At 42.8% G+C, this 24,931-nt stretch overlaps 1 protein-coding gene across 1 annotated transcript in view; it reads right to left on the bottom strand.

The window, feature by feature from the left end:
* Positions 1-1,331: 1,331 nt before the first annotated feature.
* LOC120371018 (calcium-activated chloride channel regulator 1-like) overlaps positions 1,332-24,931 on the bottom strand; it is a 35,906-nt gene continuing 12,306 nt past the window's right edge. Inside the window, exons 7-14 of the mRNA XM_039486460.1 lie at positions 23,397-23,621; positions 22,278-22,455; positions 20,702-20,808; positions 13,500-13,730; positions 12,627-12,897; positions 11,528-11,692; positions 7,546-7,782; positions 1,332-1,813 (exon numbers count right to left, since the gene is read on the bottom strand). Coding sequence (XP_039342394.1) covers positions 1,332-1,813; positions 7,546-7,782; positions 11,528-11,692; positions 12,627-12,897; positions 13,500-13,730; positions 20,702-20,808; positions 22,278-22,455; positions 23,397-23,621 — 1,896 coding nt within the window. The remainder of the gene's footprint in view (positions 1,814-7,545; positions 7,783-11,527; positions 11,693-12,626; positions 12,898-13,499; positions 13,731-20,701; positions 20,809-22,277; positions 22,456-23,396; positions 23,622-24,931) is intronic.

Genomic DNA, 24,931 nt, shown 5'->3' on the forward strand with positions numbered 1-24,931 from the left:
AGGTGTTCTGGGGGGGGCAGTCAGGAATGAGAGGAAGGGATAGATGGGGCAGTATGGGATGGTCAGGGGACAGGGAGGGTGGATGGCGCAGGAGTCATGGGGTGGCCGTCAGGGGGTGAGAAGCAGGTGGATCGGATAGGGGTCGGGCTATGCTTGGCTGTCTGGGGAGGCACAGCATCCCCTAAGTGGCCCTCCATACAATTTTGGAAACCCGATGTGGCCCTCAGTCCAAAAAGTTTGCCTGCCCCTGCTCTAGGAACTTAAAGAAGAAGAAGAAAAAGAAGAGCCAATCACAACTGATAGATGAAAACTCGGATCTATTATTTTTGACTGTACCACTAAATAAGTATTTATATGCGAGATCAGTGCATCCTTTTGGTCTGTTGGGTAAATGTGCGATTTTGGAAGTGTGTGTGTGTGTGTGTGTGTGTGTGTGTGTGTGTGTGTGTGTGTGTGTGTGTGTGTGTGTGTGTGTGTGTGTGTGTGTGTGTGTGTGTGTGTGTGTGTGTGTGTGTGTGTGTGTGTTTTGACGAACCACTAGATGTCAGTGTAACCAAAGCATTAAGCTGACAGACAACATCTCTATTAACTGGGGAACCAGGACAGCGATGTCTGTGGAACCATAGTTATGCTCTGTCTTGCCCCATGGACACAATACATGTGGGGACTGCTACATTTTTACGCTACTCTAGGAAATATTTCCAGGAACAATCTCACAACCGATTACTCATTTGTGGATAACATATGGCCCTGATCCTGTGAATATCCTGCATTAGTCATAGGCTGAGAGTTGAGTTATGCATGTACCTAAGCAGTTGCAGGCTCAGGACCAACAGATGTATACATTTATGTTTCCTACTCATTTAATATAACTGAAAGGAATGTATGAAAACCAAAGATTACAGATCTAATTTCTTCTTAAATCTCCCCTCCTTGACTGCTAAGCAACTGCAAAAGAAAATTAGAAAGATTTTTTTCATATTTTTAAAAAAATAAAGCACAGAATACCTAATGTTGCAGAACTCTTGCAAGATTAGAATGAAAGTATACATCTAGATTGTCATTTATATGCTACACATTATACTGATGTGTCTTAGTTTACTCAGTACATACTTTTAAATTCACTGTTCAGTCTACATACATGTACTATGACATACTATACACTCATTGAAAGCAGATCAAAATACATATAAATCCACCTCTGTTTTAAAGTCAATGCACTTAATTTTCAAATCTATTACAAATTTGTCTTTCCTTATGTATTTTGAAAATCACAAATAGAACAAATTAGGATAAATACGTACTGAGCTTTCATCTTACAATTAGTTTTATTACATTCTGAGCCCAGGGCCTCCCTTTCTATTTTTCTTATGTAAAATACAGACAGTTATACTTACAGCTATTAATACAGCTATTACAGACCCAGTAACTATTAATACTATTATTGAAACATTGACACCATCATTGATAACATCAGTAGGAAGTGTAACAGGCAAGGATCCCTGTGTAGGAACACTGTTAGTGATAACTTCAGTAGGAAGCGTATCAGGCAAGGATTCCTTTGGAGGAACAAACAGAGCTGCCTGTACTACATTAGACACCTCTGAGGACAGGGAGGCATTATCAACGGCACGTATTGCAAAGTAGATTATGGTGCCATTTTCTATTGTGACATTTTCTGGTTTAAACTGAAATGTTTCTTTGGTGCCGGCAGGTTTAGGTACCAGACTGGAGGTATTCACTGAAGTAGCATTCTCAAAGGTGTTTCTTAGGTCCAGAAAACTTTCACTCATTTTTATTATGTATCTGTCAGCTGGAAAAAGAGTGGAATACAAGTAAAAGTGTGTTAGTATGCCTATTATACTATCTGTAAATGCCAGGATAGCACAGGATTTGTAGAACAGTTTTGTATCTTTATAAGAACATCCCTGTGGTGGGAATAACATCTCAACAGCCTAACACTGTGGCATTTAATTTCAAAAGGGGGAACTATGCAAAAATGAGGGGGTTAGTTAAATAGAAGTTAAAAGGTACAGTGTAAGGCCATGGCTACACTTGCAGCTGTACAGTGCTGGGAGTTACAGCTGTCTTCGTACAGCTGTGTAGGGAAAGCGCTGCAGTGTGGCCACACTGACAGCTACCAGCGCTGCAGCGTGGCCACATTTGCAGCATTTGCAGCGCTGCTGGGAGTGGTGCATTATGGGCAGCTATCCCAGCGTTCAAGTATCTGCAACGTGCTTTTCAAAAGACGGGGGTGGGGTGGAGTGTGACAGGGAGCGTGGGGGAGACAGAGAGAGTGGATTTTTGGAGCCGATTTTTGTGAGCTCCCTGCCTTGCAAGTTCTAAGGACTGGAAGATACACAGCACCAACCTTCAATCATTTTAAAGCTTTCGACCCCTTCCCCCACCCCTCTCTTATTCACTAAATGCAAATAGCCTTCAGACCACATAAGCAGCTGTTTCAAAATGAACCCCCTCTCCCCCTGCTTCTCTCTTCAAGCAAATTATCTCTCTCCTCAAGCAAACACTAGCAAACACTAGCTGTGCACATTCCAAAGGAATTCCCCTGCCTGCCTCTGCTCCAGCAAACAGGAGCTGTGTTTGTTTTTTAGATAAGCAGCTCCGGGAGCCCGGAGTTCACAACAAAACAAAGAGAGGCATCACAACAAAACAAAGAATGTTATCTGGTACTTAAAGCATTTTGGGAAGGTTCCGGAGGTCAGTTACAGCATAGTAAGATTAATCACTGTTTACACTTGCTCCCCAGTGCTGCATCACCAGCGCTGCACTCGTTATACCTGAGGCAGATCAGGTGTACGGCCAGCGCTGCAGCCAGGGAGATGCAGCGCTGGATGTGCTTTGCAGGTGTGGACAGTTACTAAGTTGCAGCACTGTAAACCCACCACCAGCGCTGCAACTCTCCAGTGTAGCCAAGCCCTCAGGTGAAATCCCTGCAAGCTGCATGGGTGCTTTTTAAAGACACCATAATAGAGGCCCAACTTCAATGTACACCCCAAATTAAGAAACACAGTAAAAGAACTAAAAAAGAGCCATTGTGGCTTAACAACCATCTAAAAGAAGCAGTGAGAGATAAAAAGACTTCCTTTAAAAAGTGGAAGTCAAATCCTAGTGAGGCAAATAGAAAGGAGTATAAACACTGCCAAATTAAGTGCAAGAGTGTAATAAGAAAAGCCAAAGAGGAGTTTGAAGAACGGCTAGCCAAAAACTCAAAAGGTAATAACAAAATGTTTTTTAAGTACATCAGAAGCAGGAAGCCTGCTAAACAACCAGTGGGGCCACTTGATGATCAAGATACAAAAGGAGCGCTTAAAGACGATAAAGTCATTGCGGAGAAACTAAATGGATTCTTTGCTTCAGTCTTCACAGCTGAGGATGTTAGGGAGATTCCCAAACCTGAGCTGGCTTTTGTAGGTGACAAATCTGAGGAACTGTCACAGATTGAAGTGTCACTAGAGGAGGTTTTGGAATTAATTGATAAACTCAACATTAACAAGTCTCAAATGTGAAGTTGCGGAACTATTAACTAAGGTTTGTAACCTGTCCTTTAAATCTGCTTCTGTACCCAATGACTGGAAGTTAGCTAATGTAACACTAATATTTAAAAAGGGCTCTAGAGGTGATCCTGGCAATTACAGACCGGTAAGTCTAACGTCGGTACTGGGCAAATTAGTCGAAACAATAGTTAAGAATAAAATTATCAGACACATAGAAAAACAAACTGTTGAGCAATAGTCAACATGGTTTCTGTAAAGGGAAATCATGTTTTACTTATCTATTAGAGTTCTTTGAAGGGGTCAACAAACATGTGGACAAGGGGGATCCGGTGGACATAGTGTACTTAGATTTCTAGAAAGCCTTTGACAAGGTCCCTCACCAAAAGCTCTTACGTAAATTAAGCTGGCATGGGATCAAAGGGAAGGTCCTTTCATGGGTTGAGAACTGGTTAAAGGACAGGGAACAAAGGGTAGGAATTAATGGTAAATTCTCAGAATGGAGAGGGGTAACAAGTGGTGTTCCCCAACCTTGGGGAACACCACTTTATTCATAAATGATCTGGAGAAAGGGGTAAACAGTGAGGTGGCAAAGTTTGCAGATGATACTAAACTGCTCAAGATAGTTAAGACCAAAGCAGACTGTGAATAACTTCAAAAAGATCTCACAAAACTAAGGCAACAAAATGGCAAATGAAATTTAATGTGGATAAATGTAAAGTAATGCACATTGGAAAAAATAACCTCAACTATACATACAATATGATGGGGGCTAATTTAGCTACAACTTATCAGGAAAGAGATCTTGGAGTCATCGTGGATATTTCTCTGAAGATGTCCACGCAGTGTGCAGAGGCGGTCAAAAAAGCAAACAGGATGTTAGGAATCATTAAAAAGGAGATAGAGAATAAGACAGAGAATATCTTATTGCCCTTATATAAATCCATGGTACGCCCACATCTTGAATACTGTGTACAGATGTGGTCTCCTCATCTCAAAAAAAGATATACTGGCACTAGAAAAGGTTCAGAAAAGGGCAATTAAAATGATTAGGGGTTTGGAGGGGGTCCCATATGAGGAAAGATTAAAGAGGCTAGGACTCTTCAGCTTGGAAAAGAGGAGACTAAGGGGGATATGATAGAGGTATATAAAATCATGAGTGATGTGGAGAAAGTGGATAAGGACAAGTTTTTTATTTATTCCCATAATACAAGAACTAGGGGTCACCAAATTAAATTAATGGGTTTTAAAACAAATCAGTCAACTTGTGGAACTCCTTACCTAAGGAGGTTGTGAAGGCTAGGACTATAACAGCATTTAAAAGAGAACTGTATAAATTCATGGTGGTTAAGTCCATAAATGGCTATTAGCCAGGATGGTAAGGAATGGTGTCCCTAGCCTCTGTTTGTCAGAGGATGGAGATGGATGGCAGGAGAGAGATCACTTGATCATTGCCTGTTAGGTTCACTCCCTCTGGGGCACCTGGCATTGGCCACTGTCGGTAGATAGATACTGGGCTAGATGGACCTTTGGTCTGACCCGGTACGGCCGTTCTTATGTTCTTAAGAACTCCAATGATACTCCATTACCATCCCTACCATTTTACCCACCCTCATTATTGATGGGCCTGCTTAATTGACTAACATCTGTTCTCTGAAGAGCTCTGGACAGGATTCCTGTTAGAACTTATCAGTTCTACATTATTTGGGTCAATAGTCTACTGTTAACTGATGTGGGGCATTCCCTCCCTTCATGAGCACTAACCACATTATATTACCAGCACTCTTAGCTCCTGCTGGGCAGATGAGTCTTCCACATGGCAGTGCAGATAACTGCCATTAAACTGCCCCCCTCTATGCCTCCCTCCCCCACACTTCACACAAGTCTCTATAGTACTAAAATAGAAACATAACTTTTGGATGAGAAATGAAAATAGGATTTCTTTCATTTGTCTCTGGTGAGAATCCAGGTCAAGTATAAGATCAAACAGTGCAGGGAGAGATCCCTGCATCCTGGTCAGCATCCCCTCTCTTAATGTGAGCAGGTTCTAAAGCATAGACCGAGAGGCAGCAAAATGCCTGCTCCATTTGCCAGCATAGTTAGTGTGTCAGGCATCTTGCTGCAAATGTGCCTGGCTTCCCACTGTCCACAGTTATCATTTCAAGGCTGTATGGTTCTGTTCTGCTCATGGGTTTTCTAGTTCTTTGCTTGATTTGAGTTCTATTTCACTGCTCCTCATCTTCTTTTCTACCCCTTCAGAAATGGGGCAAGGGGTAGCATAAGAGTGCTATTCCAACTTTACACCATCAGAGGATGCTCCTAACTGAGGTTATTCTTCCATTGCTGGCCTCTAGCTGTGAGGCTGTTTTTTAAGTAGCCACACAGAAGAACCTAGGCCAGTGTTTTGGGGATTTAATGCAGTTGTTGGTTTGTTCCCTGGTGAGCTAGTTGGCAAGAGCTGTAGGTGTATGTAAAGATTTTAATCTGAAGCTGCTCTCTGTGTGACTGCAGACTGTCTCTCTTAACCTCTCTGGCTCGTGCTGATGTGCGCACTGTAACATAACCTGGATAAAACATACTTAAAATATATATTATAAATGAGACCTTGTTGTGTCCCCATAAATGGACTAAAGCCTTGGATTGTCCACGTTGTAACTGGGTCTCCTGACTTATTTACAGTTGCAGTGAAAAAGGAGGCTAAGCCTTGGAAGAGTCACTGGTTCATGTGTTTTTTATTTAATTTGTTTGCCTTTGTAAACTAGCATAAGGCTGGTTGGTATACAAGTTTTGCATATTCTGTTGTACCAGGTTTGGGAGAACAGGCACTGACTTTTGTTTTCCCAGGGGATGCTCCATAGAATATCAGGGGAGGAAGGGACCTCAGGAGGTCCTCTAGTCCAACCCCCTGCTCAAAGCAGGACCAATTCCTAACTAAATCATCCCAGCCAGGGCTTTGTCAAGCCTGACCTTAAAAACCTCTAAGGAAGGGTTACCTTAGGGTTACCTACCTAGGTAACCCATTCCAGTGCTTCACCACTCTCCTAGTGAAAAAGTTTTTCCTAATATCCAACCTAAACCTCCCCCACTGCAACTTGAGACCATTACTCCTTGTTCTGTCATCAGGTACCACTGAGAACAGTCTAGATCCATCCTCTTCGGAACCCCCTTTCAGGTAGTTGAAAGCAGCTATCAAATCCCCCCTCATTCTTCTCTTCTGCAGACTAAACAATCCCAGTTCCCTCAGTCTCTCCTCATAAGTCATGTGCTCCAGCCCCCTAATCATTTTTGTTGCCCTCTGCTGGACTCTTTCCAATTTTTCCATATCCTTGTATTGTGGGGCCCAAAACTGGACACATTACTCCAGATGAGGCCTCACCAATGTCAAATAGACTGCCGCTCCATCCCGAGGCCCCACCCTCAATCCGCCTCTTCTCCTGAGGCCCCACCCTTGTCCCATCTCTTGCCACCCCCATTCTTCCCCTTCCCCAGAGTCCCCACTTCTTCCCACTCTCTTCCCCTTCCTATTCGCACTGTTCCCTGCCCCATCCCCTTCTCTTCTCTCTACCCCCTTCCTCAGGCCGCCAAACAGCTGATTGGTGGCTAGCCTTGGGGCCCTGCCGAACAGCTGATCTGCAGCCAACCCTGGGACCCACCGACCCACTGTAACTAGTGGGTGCTGAGCACCCCCTATTTTTTTCCAAGGGTGCTTGAGTCTTGGAGCACCCAGGGAGTTGGTGCCTATGTTTGGGAGTGTTCCATGTTTCTTTAAACATTTTTTAAGCATTAAGTGGGACTAATGTAAAGATCCTATTGAACAGGGAATTTATTGGTTACACTGAGTCCTGATCTACACTAGGAAATTTTATAGAGAAAATCTAGAGTAAGTCAAGCCATAGTGATGGTCATATTTTTTGCAGATGGGACAGACAGAGCTTTTTTCCTCACCTCTCCTTGGCTAGCTCATCATGTGTAATTTCAGATAACTGACAATAACGCATCACTTCCAGCTGACTAAAACAAAACTTCACCGTACCTTGTCCCACATCCAAGTCATTCCCGGGAGCTGTCCAAGACAAATGAATTTTATCTTCTTCAAACTGAGCCTCAAGGTCAGTAATTTTACAGGGTGGGAACACATCAGTAGTTCCTCCTGACGGAACATTCTCCACTACAAAAGAACCTCCTGATGCAACTCTGTTGAAACTTCCCAGCTTTGCTTGAATTTCCTCATCACTAACTTCAGGTCTCGGTGCATTCATTTTGATTTCACCTGCCCCAAAAAAGAAAAAACAATTGCTCATGGTATTTTTTGAATATTACAAAACTCCAAATCATAACACACCTTCTTTTTATCTAGCATTCCCTCTCTCTTTAATCTACTTTTTTTCTCAGCCTTATTCAAGTTTAGTGCAAAAATTAGCAAGGCTAAAAACCAAAGGGAACTTCAGGATCCTGCATCCTTGCACAAAACTAAGGCAGACCTCAAAAGCAAACCAGATTTCAAGTGCAGTTGAAAGTAGCAACAGTGCCTATCATCAGGTAGGGTTATGAAGGTATTGAGCAGGTGTCAGTGGGACGTGGTTGTGATAAGGTAGCTTCCACCCATCTCTTCCTAGCTATTGCAGGCAGCATAAGAATTACAACCTTGTAGGAATTTCCTTACTTTTTTGGTTTAAATTGGAGACATTTTTATGTAGACTTCTTTAATTCAGTATATTCTAATTGTCTAGGAATACAGAAAATTGTTTTTGTGTGTGTGTGCACGTGCAAGAAGGAGGATATGAAATGCAAATGCTAACAATCACAATTAAGGTTGAGAAATCAGGCACTCAAAAGTCAAGAAATTAAAAAAGCTAAGTTTTCTATTACCATATTATATATAAATCTTTACTCCTGCGGGAGTTCTGCATGACTGCATGCATAATTAATGAGCCCCGCAGATTTTTATTTTTTAATGCAGAAAAAGCTTCTGCTGAAATGTTGCTGCAGTTCTTCCTTTTGCCCCCCAGAGGGCGCTGTGGCGACAGAGCAAAGCAGCCGCTCACAGCCAGCTACAGAAGAGAGAGCCTGCCTTCTTCACATCGCCTGTCAAGCCAGGTCAGGAGATGGGGGCTATGGGGAGACAAGGGGGGAGCAGGGAAGGATTGTTAGGGAGCTTCCCCCATGCAGACCCTGACTGACCCCTACCCTCTCCCATGCAGTCAGGCACATCTGCCCCTGTCTCCATGTGTTCCTGCACCCCCATGTGTCCTTGTACCACGTGTCCCTCCACTCCCAATCAGACACCCACTCGCCCATCCCCATGTGGCCCTGGGATGTTGTGTGGGGGGGATCAGACAGGGACTTATAAGGGCTAGTGTGGGAGGACAGATTGGGGCAGGGCCTGAATGGGAATAGATGCACAGGGCCACGGGAGGTGGGGGGCGGGAAGGAGGGGCAGGGCCACAGGGTGATGGGGGAGGGGTGCAGAGCTACATAGGGATGGGGGTGGCTGGGTGGGGATACAAAGACACCTGGGAACAGGGGGAGGGGTACAAGGACATGGACAGGGGAGTGGCTGGGTAGGGACACAGAGACACATTGGACGGGGCGGGGGTATAGAGCACATAGAGACAGGTGGAGGGGGTGCAGGGCCACATGGGGATGGGGGAGGGGGTGTAGGACCACATGGGAAATAAGGGGAGTGGGTGTCTGATTGGGGGTGGAGGGACACGTGGACAGGTGGTGCAAGGACACATGGGGGTGCAGGAACACGTGGGAATAGGGGCATATGTGCCTGACTGCATGGGAGAGGGTAGGGGTCAGTCAGGGTCTGCATGGGGGAAGCTCCCTAAACAATCTCTCCCCGCTCTCCCCCGCCCAACCCTTGTTCCATACTTTTCCCACCCATACCCAACAACCCTCTAAGGTCACACCCAGGCTCCTTCCTAGCAATTTGTTTCCCTGTCTCTCAGCTCCTCCATTACCCCTGCAGGGGCGGCTCTAGGATTTGCGCCGCCCCAAGGAGGGCGGCACGCCATGGGGGGGGGGGCACTCTGGCGGTTGCCGGCCCTGCGGCTCCGGTGGACCTCCTGCAGACGTGCCTGCGGAGGGTCCGCTGGTCCTGCGGCTCCAGTGGACCTCCCGCAGGCATGCCTGCGGATGCTCCACCAAAGCCGCGGGACCAGCGGACCTTCCACAGGCATGCCTGCGGGAGGTCCACCGGAGCCGCCTGCCGCCCTCCCGCCGGCACGCCGCCCCAAGCGCGCGCTTGGCGCGCTGGGGTCTGGAGCCGGCCCTGTACCCCTTTGCACTGCTTTCAAGGGGTGCAGGAAATATGGTTCTGTATTGTAGTTTAAATGAATTATTACTAGCGTTTTGTATTAATATGCCTAATAAGGAATCTACTTGTCCAAAAACATTTCCTGGATCTTTTTTGTTGTCTGTATTGTTACAGACATATTTGCTGACAGGTATTTTGAAATAAATGACTAAAAATAATTGAAACTGGTGTGATTATATTGTGTTATTTTGACATAAAATATGCAGAATTTTAAAATGTGTGCAGAAATTTTAGTATTTTAAAAGTTGCAAAACTTTTATTTTTTTGACACAGAATTCCCCCAGCAGTAATAATAAATAATAATAATAATAATAATATATACATATACCATCATATTGCACAATTTGTTGGGGTGGTTTCTTTGCGGGGGGGAATATTGGTAAAATAATGTGAAGGTATATATTGAACAAGGAGAACAGGAATAGAAAATACTACATTGTGTGATGTAGCCAAGTGAACACTGAGGTACAAATCTTAACTGTTGGAAGTTCCTGAGGTTTTTGGTGCCTAATATTTCAAGCTTAGACTATGGTTCTTACTCAGTAGAGCTGCCACTCTGTCTACCTAGAGTCAGATCTGCTGGCTTAAATGGCAAAAAGTAAGTTACTATTTTTCCCCCCAAACAAACCATTGTTAACCAAGTTCCATTTGCAGAGCAAACTCGGTAACTAGTGCCTTCAAATTATGCCCCCAGTTACACTTGTGAAATCCCACTGAAGGCCAGAGGGTTGCATAGATATACTGAGCATGGCATTAGGCCTGCAGACCCTGGTGACAATGCACAAGCCAGAAAGAACACAACTTGATTTTCAGATCCTAAGCTGAGTCTTCAGGGCTGGGAGTTAGAACAGCTGTGCTGTTAACTTGTAAATTTCTTCTGGAGTGATTGAGAAAACAAGTGTAGAATTTGACAATACTATTTTTATAAAGTCACTTTTCAGAATAAAACTATATTTTAATAATGAATTAACTGTTTTCTTTGCACTTGATTTCTCTGGGGTCTTTAGATCAAAAGAGAAATGCAAAAATAATGGAAAGATGAAAAAATATACTAAATCACAACACACTCATAAAGACTCACTGTAAAAGTATCATTAACTGAAGCTCCATTGATTGAGAAGGCTTAAGCAGTAAGATCTTAATAGCAGTATCCATCCCTGTGGTTTCTGGAACTGAGAATCTTTAACTCACACATGCCTAATGGAAAGAGTCCTGAACAATGTGTCGAGAAAACCCAACAGAAGAACAGAAAAATTCTCATGTGGAAGCATTAAACTGATACATTTAAAATTTCATAACTTTGAAACTGATTCCCTGAAACCTCATTTTTAAGTCTCAGTGAAATATACAAATTTAAAATTTCCAACTTCAGCTGTTTTTTAATATGATTTTCAGTTCCAGGATCTTTGGCAACTCCCACATGTTCCAAAGAGCACTTAATTATATATAGATAGATATAGATATAATAAAAATGTGGTACTATATCCAGTGCTCATATATAGCAAAAATACTGTGGTTCCAGCTACTGTTTTCTAAAAGTATAAACAATAGTGGAAAAGATACATGTAACAAATGTTAAGGTTAAAAAGCTTTTTGTAAAGCTAAATGATCTCCCATTCACCCATATTTTTATTCTGTGTGTGTGTGTGTGTGTGTGTGTGTGTGTATTTCCTACTTCATAAATGTTCCTTACCATTTTCTATGTAGCCTGGAACATACAAGGCTCGGCTGTGCCTGCGACCAAGTCTGACAGTCTTATCTTTCCCTTGGATATGCACTTTTAAGTTGTATCTACCATTTCCCTTGAAAGATGTAAAGTACTTTGAATAGATTCCATCATTCTTGGTAATATCAGCACCTAGACACACAAATAGTAATAATTAACCATCAAAACAAGGTACCTTTGTTAAGCAAGGGCATTATTTGCTGTTCAGTTCGTAAACACATAGCTCTTATTGATTTCTATTGAAATCAATAAGAGCTTTGATACGTACTTAGGTGAAAACAGGATGTGGTGACATGAGCTCATTACATATTTAACTGGAGATAATGTAGCATTAAAACATGTTACTGTGTATTTACTGTTGTTTCCAATAGGCCAGTAGTTCTCAGCTATTTCTTAGTAGTTCTCCATAGTGGTCTGATCTGTGGAGCCCTTCTTGGTGGTCGGCAGACTAAACTACTTTGAGATTGAAGCAATGCTGGAATGTGGGGAGGAGAGAGTCTACAGTTTGCGTGACATGGTTCAGATAATGGAGAAGTTGGAGAACAACAGAATTGTGCATTTGAATCACATCACCTCTGTAGGCACAATAGATTTGATAAGGAGAATGATAATCTATGTAATTCATACTTTTGAAGGAGATATTTTAACATAGCTATACTGCCTATATGGCATGTGACAAGCTATAGAAACAGACTCTCACTCTCCTGTTCTGCCACCTGCATCCCCTCTGCAGGGCTGACCAGTATGTGAAATATACACAAGTTCAAACAGTGAATGTGGCTAAAACAGACCCACAAGGCAATGGACCCCCTTCTCTCCCTGTGCTGGCTATTTGCATCAGAGGTAAGAGCACAGGAGAGGGAGAAGGCTTTGCACAACCACGACACTCCCTTCTTCTTGGGCGCAGTTTTTCTCTCTCCACCTTCCTAACACACCCAACAGTGTAAGTGTAACCCTTACTGATAAGTTTGGAAGTAGCATACAGAGACATTCTAAAATACATACCACAAAATGGGGAGTGTATACATTTCTAGACAAAATGTAAGGAAAGTAATAATCAGATTACCTGAACCATCATCAAGGAGTTTGAGCTCCACTGCAGATCCAGTCTGTGGTTCAACAGTGGCCATCACAGTTGCACCCAGAACAGGCAAAAATCCTTGACTAACTTCTGCATAAATCACCATTGGATTAGGGAAGTTGTTTGTATCCTTATTCATGTGGGCTTTCACAGTTACTGGAGGCACAGCCAAAGATGCTGCTCGAGATGTTACTATCATTGATATGACTTGAGAGACTGTGTGCTTATTTTGAATCCAATATAACCAATCTCCCACCTGTAAATCAAATAGATTGAATATAAAAATATAATGTAAGACTTATAATAATAATAAATAATAAATTATTATTTATTATTATAAGACTTCATTATTCTAAAGGCAGCTTTGTATTTCCCTTAGTTAATTATTATCTTATTTTCCAAGGCAAAAAGGGCAGTTAGGGTATTGCTACAGGACCACAGCTAAGGTAATTTGGGTACCTTACTTATGATTCTTCGTGCTGTCAAATATTTGGTTTCTTTTAAATTTAACCTTATGTCTGAATTTACTCAGTTTTAGTGGTGGATGTTTGAGAATTATCACATTCTTGGAAGGACTGGAACCCGTATATTATAGATACGTACTCTCACCCTTAACTTCCCCTGAATTCAGTGTTTTGTCTGGAAGTCTGTATACTTGGGATGTGTGTAGAGCATAATAAAAAATTAGGAACAGCACAAATGACAGTTAGATACCCAACTTCCATTGCAAGTCAGTGGAGTTACACCAAGGATAAAATTGGTTCATTAGGAATATGTGTTTATAACTTCTAAAAAGAGATGGTGCATTTTAGTCTATGAAATGTTAACATGTTTGGATAATAAGAGTTTAGTCTTTACCTCTGCAGTGCCGGCTATACTCAGTCGAGCTGTTCGGAGGTTTAGATTACTAACTGTGAAGTTTGACGTTCTATATTCTTTTCCTTTGGGGTCCCGCAGTAAAATGTCTGGTGGAGATGTGCTTCGATCCCATGTAACTACAAAGAAGGTGTCATTTCCCACAGTGCTATCCACAGTCACTGTACCATTCATCCACTGCTTGACGGCGACACTCTGAGCTGTGCTTTCAAGCTATGAGACAAATAAAATATGCTTTATGGCTAGTTAGCAGATAAACACTTAAAATACCAGTAATTTGAGAGTGGTTCATTTTCCTCTTACAGAGGAGAACAAATCAATATTTTGTTTATTCAGAGGGCACCTTGACTGGCTGGTGGACAACTGGCCCACTGCTGGAAGAGGGGATAGAGGAGCATTAATGCCGTAACAGGCCTGTTGGCACCACGATGAGCAGGTCTCTGCTGTTCTGTGCAGAGCTGAGGGTTGTGCAAAGGAGGCAGAAACCTCCTGCCACTGTGCCTCCACACATGGAGAACTAGCAGGAGGGCGAGGGCCACGTGGACTAGCCATTGCAGGGAGTGGAACAGTGAAGCCCTGAGCAAATTTTGTGTAATGCCCATTTGCAGAGTACAATTGCTTAAGAATGTGAAAATATAGTAACCAAGTATCAGAGGGGTAGCCGTGTTAGTCTGGATCTGTAAAAAGCAACAAAGAGTCCTGTGGCACCGTATAGACTAACAGATGTATTGGAGCATGAGCTTTCATGGGTGAATACCCACTTTGTCAGATGGAAGACGAAACTGAGATCAATTGGTTTTTAATAGCAGCTGTTAATAGCCCAGAAAATAAAGAAACATTTTGTTTTCTTTCTCCTGAATAGATGTGGTAGTGGAGCTACAAAAACAGGAAACCTAATAATAATGGGGGATTTCAGCTATCCCCATATTGACTGGGAATGTGTCACCTCAGGATGGGATGCAAATATAAAATTTCTAGATATCATTAATGATTTCTTTTTGTAGCAGCTAGTCCAGGAACCCACAAAGGGAGACGCATGTCTTTAATTAGTCCTATGTGGTTCGCAGGATCTGGTCCAAGAGGTGACTATAGCTGAACCGCCTGGCAATAGCACCAATATTGTAATTAAATTTAACATTCTTGTAGGAGGGAAAATATCAAAGATACCCACCACAGCAGCATTTTGAAAATGGGAACTAAACAAAAATGAGGAGGTTAAATGGAAATTGAAAGGAACAGTCAGAGGAGTGAAATGCCTTCAAATTGCATGCAAACTTAAAAAACACTAAGACAGGCTCAAAAGATGTGTATACCTCAAATAAAAAAAAATCTGTTAGTTTTTGTCTCTCTTGCTAGCTGCTGTTCACACTCTTTTTTGGCCTTCCTAATTATACTTCTGCACTTGATTTGCAAGAGTTTGTTCTGTTCTATTTTCCTCAGTAGGATTTGACTTCCAATTTTTAAAACATGTCTTTTTGTTTCTAAGCACATCTGTTTCCTCTGCTGTTTAGTCATGATGCCACTGTTTTGGTCCTCTTCCTGTTTTGTTTGAGTACATCAGAAGCAGGAAGCCTGCCAAACAATCAATGAGGCCATTGGGCGATCAAAGTGCTAAAGGAGCACTCAAGGAAAACAAGACCTTTGTGGAGAAGATAAATGAATTATTTGCATCAATCTTCACTGCAGAGGATGTGAGGGAGGTTCCCACACCTGAGCCACTCTTTTTAGGTGACAAATTTGAGGAACTGTCCACTGAGGTGCCAGTGTAGGAGTTTTTGGAATAAATAGATAAATTAAACAATAATAAGTTACCAGGACCAGATGGTATTCACCCAAGAGTTCTTAAGGAACTCAAATATGAAATTGCAGAACTACTAACTGTGGTATGTAACCTATTGCTTGATCAGCCTCTGTACCATATGACTGGTGGACAGCTAATGAAATGCTGAGTTTTTTAAAAAGCTCCAGAGGCGATCCTGGCAATTACAGGGCAGCAAGCCTAACTCCAGTACCAGGCAAATTGGTTGAAACTAGAAAAGAACAGAATTATCGGACTAATAGATGAATGTGATATGCTGGGCAAGAGTCAATATGGCTTCTGTAAAGGAGAATCACATCTCCCCAATCTACTGTATTAGTATTCTTTGAGGTGGTCAACAAATGTGGACAAGAGTGATCCAGTGCCCATAGTGTACGAGGACTTTCAGAAAGCCTTAGACAAGGTCCCTCACTGAAAGCTCTTAAGCAAAGTAAGCAGTGATGGGATAAGAGGGAAGGTCCTGTCCTGGATCAGTAACTGGTTAAAAGACAGGAAACAAAGGGTAGGAATAAATAGTCAGTTTTCAGAATGGAGAGAGGTAAATAGCGGGGTTCCCCAGGGATCTGTATTGGACTAGTGCTGTTCAACATATTCATAAGTGATCTGGAAAAAAGGGCAAAACATTGAGGTGGCAAAGTTTGCAGATGATACAAAATATTTGACTGCAAAAGTTATAAAACTGACTGCAACGAGTTACAAAGGGATCTCACAAAATTGAGTGATTGGGCAACAAAATGGCAGATGAAATTCAGTGTTGATAAATGCAAAGTAATGCATGTTGGAAAACATAACCAACTATACATACAAAATGATGGGGTCTAAATTAGCTGTTACCACTCAAGAAAGAGATCTTGGAATCATTGTGAATAGTTCTCTGAAAACATCCACTCAATGTGCAGCAGCAGTCAAAAAACAAACAGAATGTTAGGAACCACTGGGAAAGGGATAGATAATAAGAAAGTAAATATCATAATACTGCTATATAAACCCATGATATGCCCACATCTTGAATACTGTGTGCAGTTCTGGTAGCCCCATCTCAAAAACAAAAAGAGATATTAGAATTGGAAAAAGTACAGAGAAGGACAAAACCAAACCAAACCAAAAAAAACAGTTAAGGGTATGGAACAGGTTCCATATGGGAAGAGAATAAAAAGACGTTGACTGTTCAGTTTAGAAAAGAAATGACTAAGAGGAGATATGATAAAGGTATATAAAATCATGAATGGTGTGGAGAAAGTGAATAAGGAAGTGTTAGTTCCCCCTTCACATAAAACAAGAACCAGAGGTCACCCAATGAAATGAATAATCAGCAAGTTTAATACAAACATAAGGAAGTATTTCTTCACACAACATACAGTTAACCTGTGGAACTCATTGCCAGGGGATGTTGTGAAGACCAAAATATAACTGGGTTCTAGAAAGAATTAGATAAATTCATGGAGGATAGGTCCATCAATGGTTACTCGCCAAGACAGGCAGGGATGCAGCCTCATACTCTGAGTGTCCCTAAACCTCTGACTGCCAGAAGCTGGGACTGGAGGACGATGGATCAGTCGATAAATTGCCCTGTTCTATTCATTCTTGCTGAAGCATCTGGCACCCACCACTGTGGGAATACAGGTTACTGGGCTAGATGGACCCAGTATGGCCATTCTTAAGTTCTTGTCAAGACAAGTATACAATTGCAGAAAACTAAGGAGTCTATGACCAAACCTATATTAGTTGCTATGCTTGATTCAGATAAAATGCAAAACTGGGTCCACAGCAGAGATTTAACAAAGTGAGGGATGAGTTGTTAAGTTATAGATAGCACAACCCAAGAGCTGTTGTAGAAATAGAAGAAGCTACTAGCCTTAATTATTTTGAAGAAATCATTGCTGAGTTGAAATGATCATGAGAAGTGTCAGGAAAGCTGGGAATCAAAATGTTACCTATTGTTTAGAAGAGAAGCAGTTGAGATAGATTCCTCATTATTGATAATGTTAGTATAGTAACAAGATCACTTATTTACAGCATTCTACACAGGAGTGACCACACATACTATGGTATTTCTGCCTTCTGTCCCTGCCAGCAGGTATATGGGATCTTGGGGAGCAATTACCACACGGGTGGGGTGCAAAATAAACTTTATTAAGAAAATGCAAAAACAGGGAAAATTCAATAGTGAGGGGTATGGGGTTTGTTAAGGTAGACAATTGGGGAGGGGTTTCTTTTGGTGAACAGTATAGGGGGTTTCAATAGTGGGGTATAATACAGTTGGTAAACAATTAACACTGAGGTATAAATGTAACAGGTAGCTAACAATTCCTATGTAGAAAGGTGTGTCACAGCAGCATATAACCAACTAATATGTTAAATAACAAACAATTTTAGGTAAGAATGTGTCACAGTGGTGTAAATATAGAATGTGAGGTGTATCAGAGAGGAAAATGTAACCAATGGGGTTTTATGCTAGATTGGGATGGGGGAAGAGGAGCACGTGGTGGAGCAGAGAGAGATTTAAACTTAGAGAGACACAGAGAACAGACAGACTGTAAGGAGTCAGAGGGACACAAAGAAGCTGGGGGGGGGGTATGGTTGCAGTAGAAAGACAGACTTAACCACAATTATGCAAAACACAGCAAAATCTTATCTATGATCTAACTTAACCAAGACTACACAAATTAGCAAGTAACAAAACACAATGCAACAATTTTCTAAGCCTAACTTACAGAGTATAATGCTAAACCCAACTTAACCTAATGAGTGCACCTTATACTAGGGGTGGTTCTCCAAGGGTGTGGCTGCAGCAGTGGAGCAACTGCAAGTGAGCTGCCCAGGATAGAAACCAGGGAGGCACAGGTTTATTTCTAGCAGCAAAGGAGCTGCAGAACCAGAAACAGATGCAGACCAAGGAGTTAACTTGGGTCTGTCTGTTGGGGGAAAGAAAAGCCAGCAGCTAGAACAGGGAGGGTCTGCAAGAGAGAGTTCTTACCAATCCCCAGGACAACAGCAGAGGCAGGCACAGCAGCAGCATCAGAGGACGCAGAGAGGACTCAATTCGCTCACAATAATCAGGAGATCTCCAGGCAAAATTTGTTGTTCGTGGGAGGTAGGGTGACCAGACGTCCCGATTTTATCGGGACTGTCCCGATATTTGCTTGTTTGTCCCGCGTCCCGACCAATGTTAGGTCGGGACACTGGACAAACAAGCAAAGGCTCCGGAGCCCGAAGGGCTCGCGCCCTCCCCTGCCCCGACTCCGCCCCCTCCTTCCCCCATTGGATCCTTCCCCAAATCCTCGCCCCCATCCCCGCCCCCTCACTGCCCCATTGTCTCCCTCCCCAAATCCCCGCCTCTTTCCAAGCATGCCATGCCCAGGAGACTCAGGGGAGTGCGGGGCCGGGGTGAGTGTGAGTCTGGCCTGGCCCCGAGCAGGCAGGACTCGGGCGCGGTACCTGGAGGGAGAGTAGGGGGGCGGCCCGTGGGGCTAGGTGGCGGCTGTTCTCCCCACCTGGGCAGGGGACTCGGGAGCAGCCGCTGCTGCAGCTTCCACTGCTGCGGGGGGAGGAAGTGGCCAAGCACGTGGCGCTCGGCGGCTGCGGCTTTGGTGCCCGGGCCCGAACCCCCTGAGCCCGGGCCTGCTGCGGGGCAGCGCGCACGCTGCGCACAGCCCCTGGCCAGTCGTGTCTGGGCTGGCTGCCCAGCTGGTGCAATCCTGTGGCGGAGGCATCGGCAGCCCAGTCCCGTTCGTTCCCCTGCAGGACCCGAGCGGGATGCGGGGGGCTGGGGCCTGCTGCCCCCACTCCGAGGCCGCCCGCAGGATTGCACCAGCTGGGCAGCCAGCCCAGACGCGAGTGGCCAGGGGCTGGGTATGCGCAGCGTGCGCGCTGGGTCCCCGCAGCAGGCCCGGGCTCGGGGGGTTCGTGGGCGCCAGAGCCGCAGCTGCCGAGCTTGGCCAGCGGCCGCTTCCTCCCCCCGCGGCAGTGGGAGCTGCAGCAGCGGCTGCTCCCGAGTCCTGCTGCCCAGGTGGGGAGAACAGCCGCTGCCTGGCCCCGCAGGCCACCCCGTACTCTCCCTCCAGATACCGCGCCTGAGTCCTGCCTGCTCGGGGCCAGGCTGGACTCACACTCACCCCGGCCCCGTGCTCCCCTGAGTCTCCCGGGCCTCCCTCCAGCGCTTGCGGAGGGAGGAGGAATCGGGGGTGGGGGATTTTTTTTTTTTTGCTCTGCCGCCATTTTTCCCCCTCTGCCCCCGCCCCGCCCCCCCGCGTCCCGATATTTGAACTGGGTGATCTGGTCACCCTAGTGGGAGGGGAGTTTAAAAACGGGGGTACGCTCAAAAACAAACGAGAGTGGGGAGAGGACCTCCCAAAGACCCCTAGCTGATCAGACCAGGTGGCAAAGCAAGGACCTTCTCCAAGGTCTGCTTAGAAAATGTCTGTTTATATAGGCAGACTTAGGCAGTTTCCCGCCAGTAACTTTGATTGGTTCTCCTTCTTAGAGGGGAGGAGAGAAAGCAGGGAAAAGTCTTCAGGTGTGCACAGACGTGTCCAGGCTAGTCTTAAGTCACAGGTATGACTTACATGCTCAGCTATGTGGCCATATAAGGTCTTGCATTCTTGGGCAGCGCCCCCTACATCGAGCCCAGGTCTGAACAAAGGAGGCAGGGGCCCACTCCCGTTTGAGCAGAGCAATGGCTCCGGTTAGTCTGCAAAGACCATTCCACTGAGCAGGGCCAGGCTATGACTCTTGCTAGCCCCATGGCCGGGAGGGGCGGCCACACAGAGAGGAAAACAAAAAGGAATGCAGCAGGGAGGCAGCTGCAACAGACACCTTCCTCTATATAAGTCCCTTTGCATTAGCTAATTGTGAGAAATTTTAATTTTCTTTGTTTCATTATCTGTTTCATTTTACTGTTAATATAACAGACCACCAAAAAAAAAATCCCACTGCCATTTCCAAATATCAGTTTATATTTTAAGATCAGTTACTGCAATAGTTAAGATTATAGATCAGGTGTAGGCAACTTATGGCATGCGTGCCGAAGGCGGCATGCAAACTGATTTTCAGTGGCACTCACACTGCCTGGGTCCTGGCCATTTAATTACATTTTAAATTAAGCTTCTTAAACATTTTAAAAACCTTATTTACTTTACATACAACAATAGTTTAGTTATATATTATAGATTTATAGAAAGAGACCTTCTAAAAATGTTAAAATGTATGACTGGCATGCGAAACCTTAAATTAGAGTGACTAAATGAAGACTCAGCACAGCACTTCTGAAAGGTAGCTGACCCCTGTTATAGACTACTAAAATTACTCGTAATTGACCATAACTGATTAATAATATGGAAAACAAACAAAGATTTGAAACTCAGACCTGAATAGACTGTTCAGAAATAGTTCCACTTCCTGATGAAATTCCACTGAATGCATCAATTAGGCCATTGGAATCAACTGTATCTGTGGCATACAACTTTAAGCCTCCTGAAATGTGATTGTTAAAATATTCAGAATAGTAATTTACTGTAAAACAATCGGTTTTTGTTATGTACCATATGCTAGTTTGGCTGTTGCTGTAGAGCACAGTGTTAATCTGATCAATTAAATTTTGTTCCTTTATTATCCTTTATTCATAGGGCAGTGCAGGGAGGACCCGCTGGGTGGTGGGGAATCAATTAATACAAACACCCAGAAAGTTCCTGCAGAAAGCAAGTCTGATCTGGGAAATGATCCTATCTGTTCACATTTTAACTCCACATAACTCGGTCTGACTAAGAATTGTCACCTGTAGCACTTCATCAAGTACAATGGTCACTCACTGGCTGTTCTTGGTAAGTCTGGACTCTGAGCCATGGACCTGTAAAGTGCAATTCCATTCTGAAAAACACCTCTGTAAAAATGACATGGTGGAATTCCAAGATTATTGCTTCTCGGTGACTCAGATCAAATCTGCTTAGTTTACAAATATGAAGTTTGGGCCTCTTTCATATGTGCTGAGCACCCATAATGCCAATGGGAACTTCTGTTGTTCACTGTCTTTGGAAACCTAGCCATTTATTTCACTGGGCTCTGAAAGACCAGCTGGGTTCTTTCTGGCTCACACATCAACTACTTAACAGTAAAGATTCTGTGATCAGAACTTAGTGAACTATTCTGTTATAGTACATAAACCAGAACAGAATTCAGGTTGTTCTCTCACAGCCATGTTGGCTGTACAATGCTAACAAGAGTAAAAAGCAGTATGATCTTATTTAAGTCCATGAAGCAAGCAAATGTGACTCTGAATACACAAAAGGAGCATCGCTGTTGACTAAGAAGGTGCAATTTATACATAGACACTATTCAGAGTAAAGCTACATTGTAAATCAACACATGGAATTCCCATGGTAGTTGTCCTGTACTGCAGCATCACCCAGCACCCATCTGGCTTTTCTTAAAATGGCTGAAGTTAAAAGTAACAGTGCAGCTCCAACTCAAAGCAGAGCTGACTGAGCCTCCTACTTGCAAGTATAGAGACTGTGGTTGCTGACTCCTCAGCTAGAGCCCCCCAGCTGTGACTGTTTGTAAGTTGGTCATTATTTAACTATTTAGGACATTAATAGGTTTGCATATCACTGCTGTGTAAACATCAGAAATAAAATGTTAATCATTTAAACACTGAGCTTATCTTTTTGTTTAGAGGAACATCCTCCACTAATATAATTATCAAACCTCACTATTAAGCAGGATGTTATCAGGATACAATTTTTTTTTAAAGCAAGAACAGATAAAGATAAACAATTGGTCCCAATATTGTTGTGTTTATTCAGCTGAAAATAAACATTCTGTAAATACGACTGGAATTAGTTGACCTTACTTTCTTTTTGTATTACAAGTTGTAAACCACTCCAGTTTTACATTTCATGCTTCAAGTATGTAAGCCAAAAGTAGGATTAGTTTAGAAACTTATTTACCTGTCATGTCTGAAAATTGTTCTAGTTGTGGAGCAGCACTTGGCCCCAAGGCAATAGTGTGAATGATCGATCCACTGTTTTTCACCTCCGTAAGGCAACTGCTCATACCTGAATCCTCTCCATCTGTCAGCAGTACAATTTCAGAACCATCAAGATTAGAGTATTTTTGTTTAATCGCCTGAATTGAAAAGAGAATTTCAGGTGTTAGCAATAGGAATTTGTTGTAAATGTTAGATGCCCTAGCGCAGGTAGTGTCTATGTCAAAGAAAATTGTTATAAGTGTAAGACAAAATCCTTTCCTTACAAGTGTGAATTCTGCTGCAAGTGGAGACTGTTATGTGGCAACAACTGAATTGAAGGTGTCTGAATTACATTGCCTGTACATGACAGGATGGTTCAGGGGAGAGGTGTCCAAGGGTAGCACACTCCCTTCAGCATTCCAAGTAGTAGTAACGTGTGTCTGACGGCCCCTACTCCTGGTCCTGCTGCCAATGACAGCATATGCACAGGGCATGAGGAAGCCTGTCCATAGCCATTGAAACTATGGAAAATGATCTTTAATGCAGTTCTATTCTGGAAAGTAACTTGAGAAATCATGGCGCATGAAGGTGCCATTTTACATAAGCCTTTTTCAGAATAAAACCATGATTAAACCAATGTTAAAATAAAATTTGGATTTTCTATATGAGAAGTTATATGATTTTGATCTTCTGCACAATGCCTTGAGATTCTGGCAAAGCATTCTTGTAAGATTTTCTCAAAGCAATCTTAATTTTTTTGCTAATATAAACATAGCAATGCCTTGTTAATTTCTTAGTTCAATAGGAGCAATTTCAGGGCCTAACTTGATTGAGCTTCCTAAGTCTCTCACTATAAAACACATTTTCCAAACCTTTAATTGTTCTTGTAGCTCTACAAGAAACTGGAACCCCTTCCAGTTTCCCCAACATCTTTTCTGAAATGTGGACAACAGAACCAGAGACAGTATTCCAGTAATGATCTCAGTACTACTGCACATGGAGGTGATATCACCTTCCCACTCCTACTCACTATACTCCTCCTAGTTCCATCTGATTATCACTGCATTCCAGGATACATTCCCCCCAAATTCTCCTTCACCTCAAATCCTTTGCGCACTCCTTCGCAGATGTTCGTTCCTCCACCAGCTGATGTAGGCAGGCATTTGATAAGATTCTGGCGTACATTCTCACTGACTATTTGTTGTATATTACATGTAATTTGTGCTGTAGAATGGAATGTGACAATTCCAACCCAGGAACCCATTTCGATAATCTGTAGCAGGAATATCTCTGCAGCTTGGTAGAGACGATTAATGCGGTTATACTGCAGGTGAAGAAAGGGACGTACTTAGAACTATCAATGCTTTTCAAGAGAGATAGCAAAAAGCAAGAATACAGCAATTACTAATGTTCTTCAATTTGTACTGATAAATGGGAATGTACCTGCCATAGAGTAGATGAGAGATTTGAAGGGAAAATATGGAAAATTAGACAAATACCCCCTATCTGGGTAACCCAAACTACCTTACATATCATCCCCAGACATATTCTTTCTAGACCAGTGGAGGTGTGTACTTTGTTCTGCTAGCTTGGAAAGGTATCTGCATATTGAAACATCCAGGAGATGTATAACAGTGTCAGCCAAACAGCATTCTAATAATGTGGTGATATTCCTCACAAATAAGGTTTTCTCTTTCACATAATTTGTTTAGGTAAAATGGCTGCAGCCTCAGAGAACAGTATTCAACCTACCTATGCTTTAGGTAAGCTATTTCACAGGTTCTTGGCACTTTGAAAATTTGGTAATTTCAGTGAAAGGGTTTATTTTAAATGTAAATATTTGAACAGATTTCTGAAAACCAGCTGAGAAAGTTTACCGTTGGAAGCTTTCCTTTCTCTACAAAACTAGCTGTCATTATTCTTGATCTAGTTAAGGATTCTCTTCCTCTCCTATGTTAAGATTAAGGGATGGACTGATTTATATCTTTTATCTCTGGAAATCTAGTACTTGTTTGCCTCTCAATAGCTTTGGGTTGAATTTGATGCTAATGACAATAAAACACTCATAGTACTAGTCTACATAAGCTTTTCCAATCTGAAATCTCTCCAGAAGAAGGAATGCCAGCTGTATCAAAACATTTGGTTGTAGCTGGAGATAGATAATCGTTAGAGAACACCACATTCATTTTCACTTGTGATCTAGAATTTGAGTATTATCTCTAGTGAGAAAAGGTTGGCGCATTTACATCCTGTGCCTGTGTTGATTGTTGAACTGAAGACCTAAAATATTTGTATTTTAAAGAAAGCTATAGTAGAACACTTATTTATACTATATAATAATATATATGGAGCACATGATAGTGTGATATAGCATAAACTGGGGATTCTAATGTTATTCTTTGATGATGAAATTTTGAGTGACTATATTCGGTATGATAGAAAAAAGCATTCTTGAAATGTTTTAGAGAGGTTTTAATTTTTTAATATTGGGACTACTTTTTATCCCCCACCTGTAAAGCCAGGTGCCTTTGTTATCATTATTCAACCCATAGAGGGCTCATAAAGATGTCTAAAAATTACATACTTTTTTCCCCAGACATAAAGATGCCACAATTTTAAAGCGAGATATCTGGG

The sequence above is a fragment of the Mauremys reevesii genome, linkage group 8 (assembly GCF_016161935.1).
Source record: "Mauremys reevesii isolate NIE-2019 linkage group 8, ASM1616193v1, whole genome shotgun sequence".
Classification (NCBI taxonomy): Eukaryota; Metazoa; Chordata; order Testudines; family Geoemydidae; genus Mauremys; species Mauremys reevesii.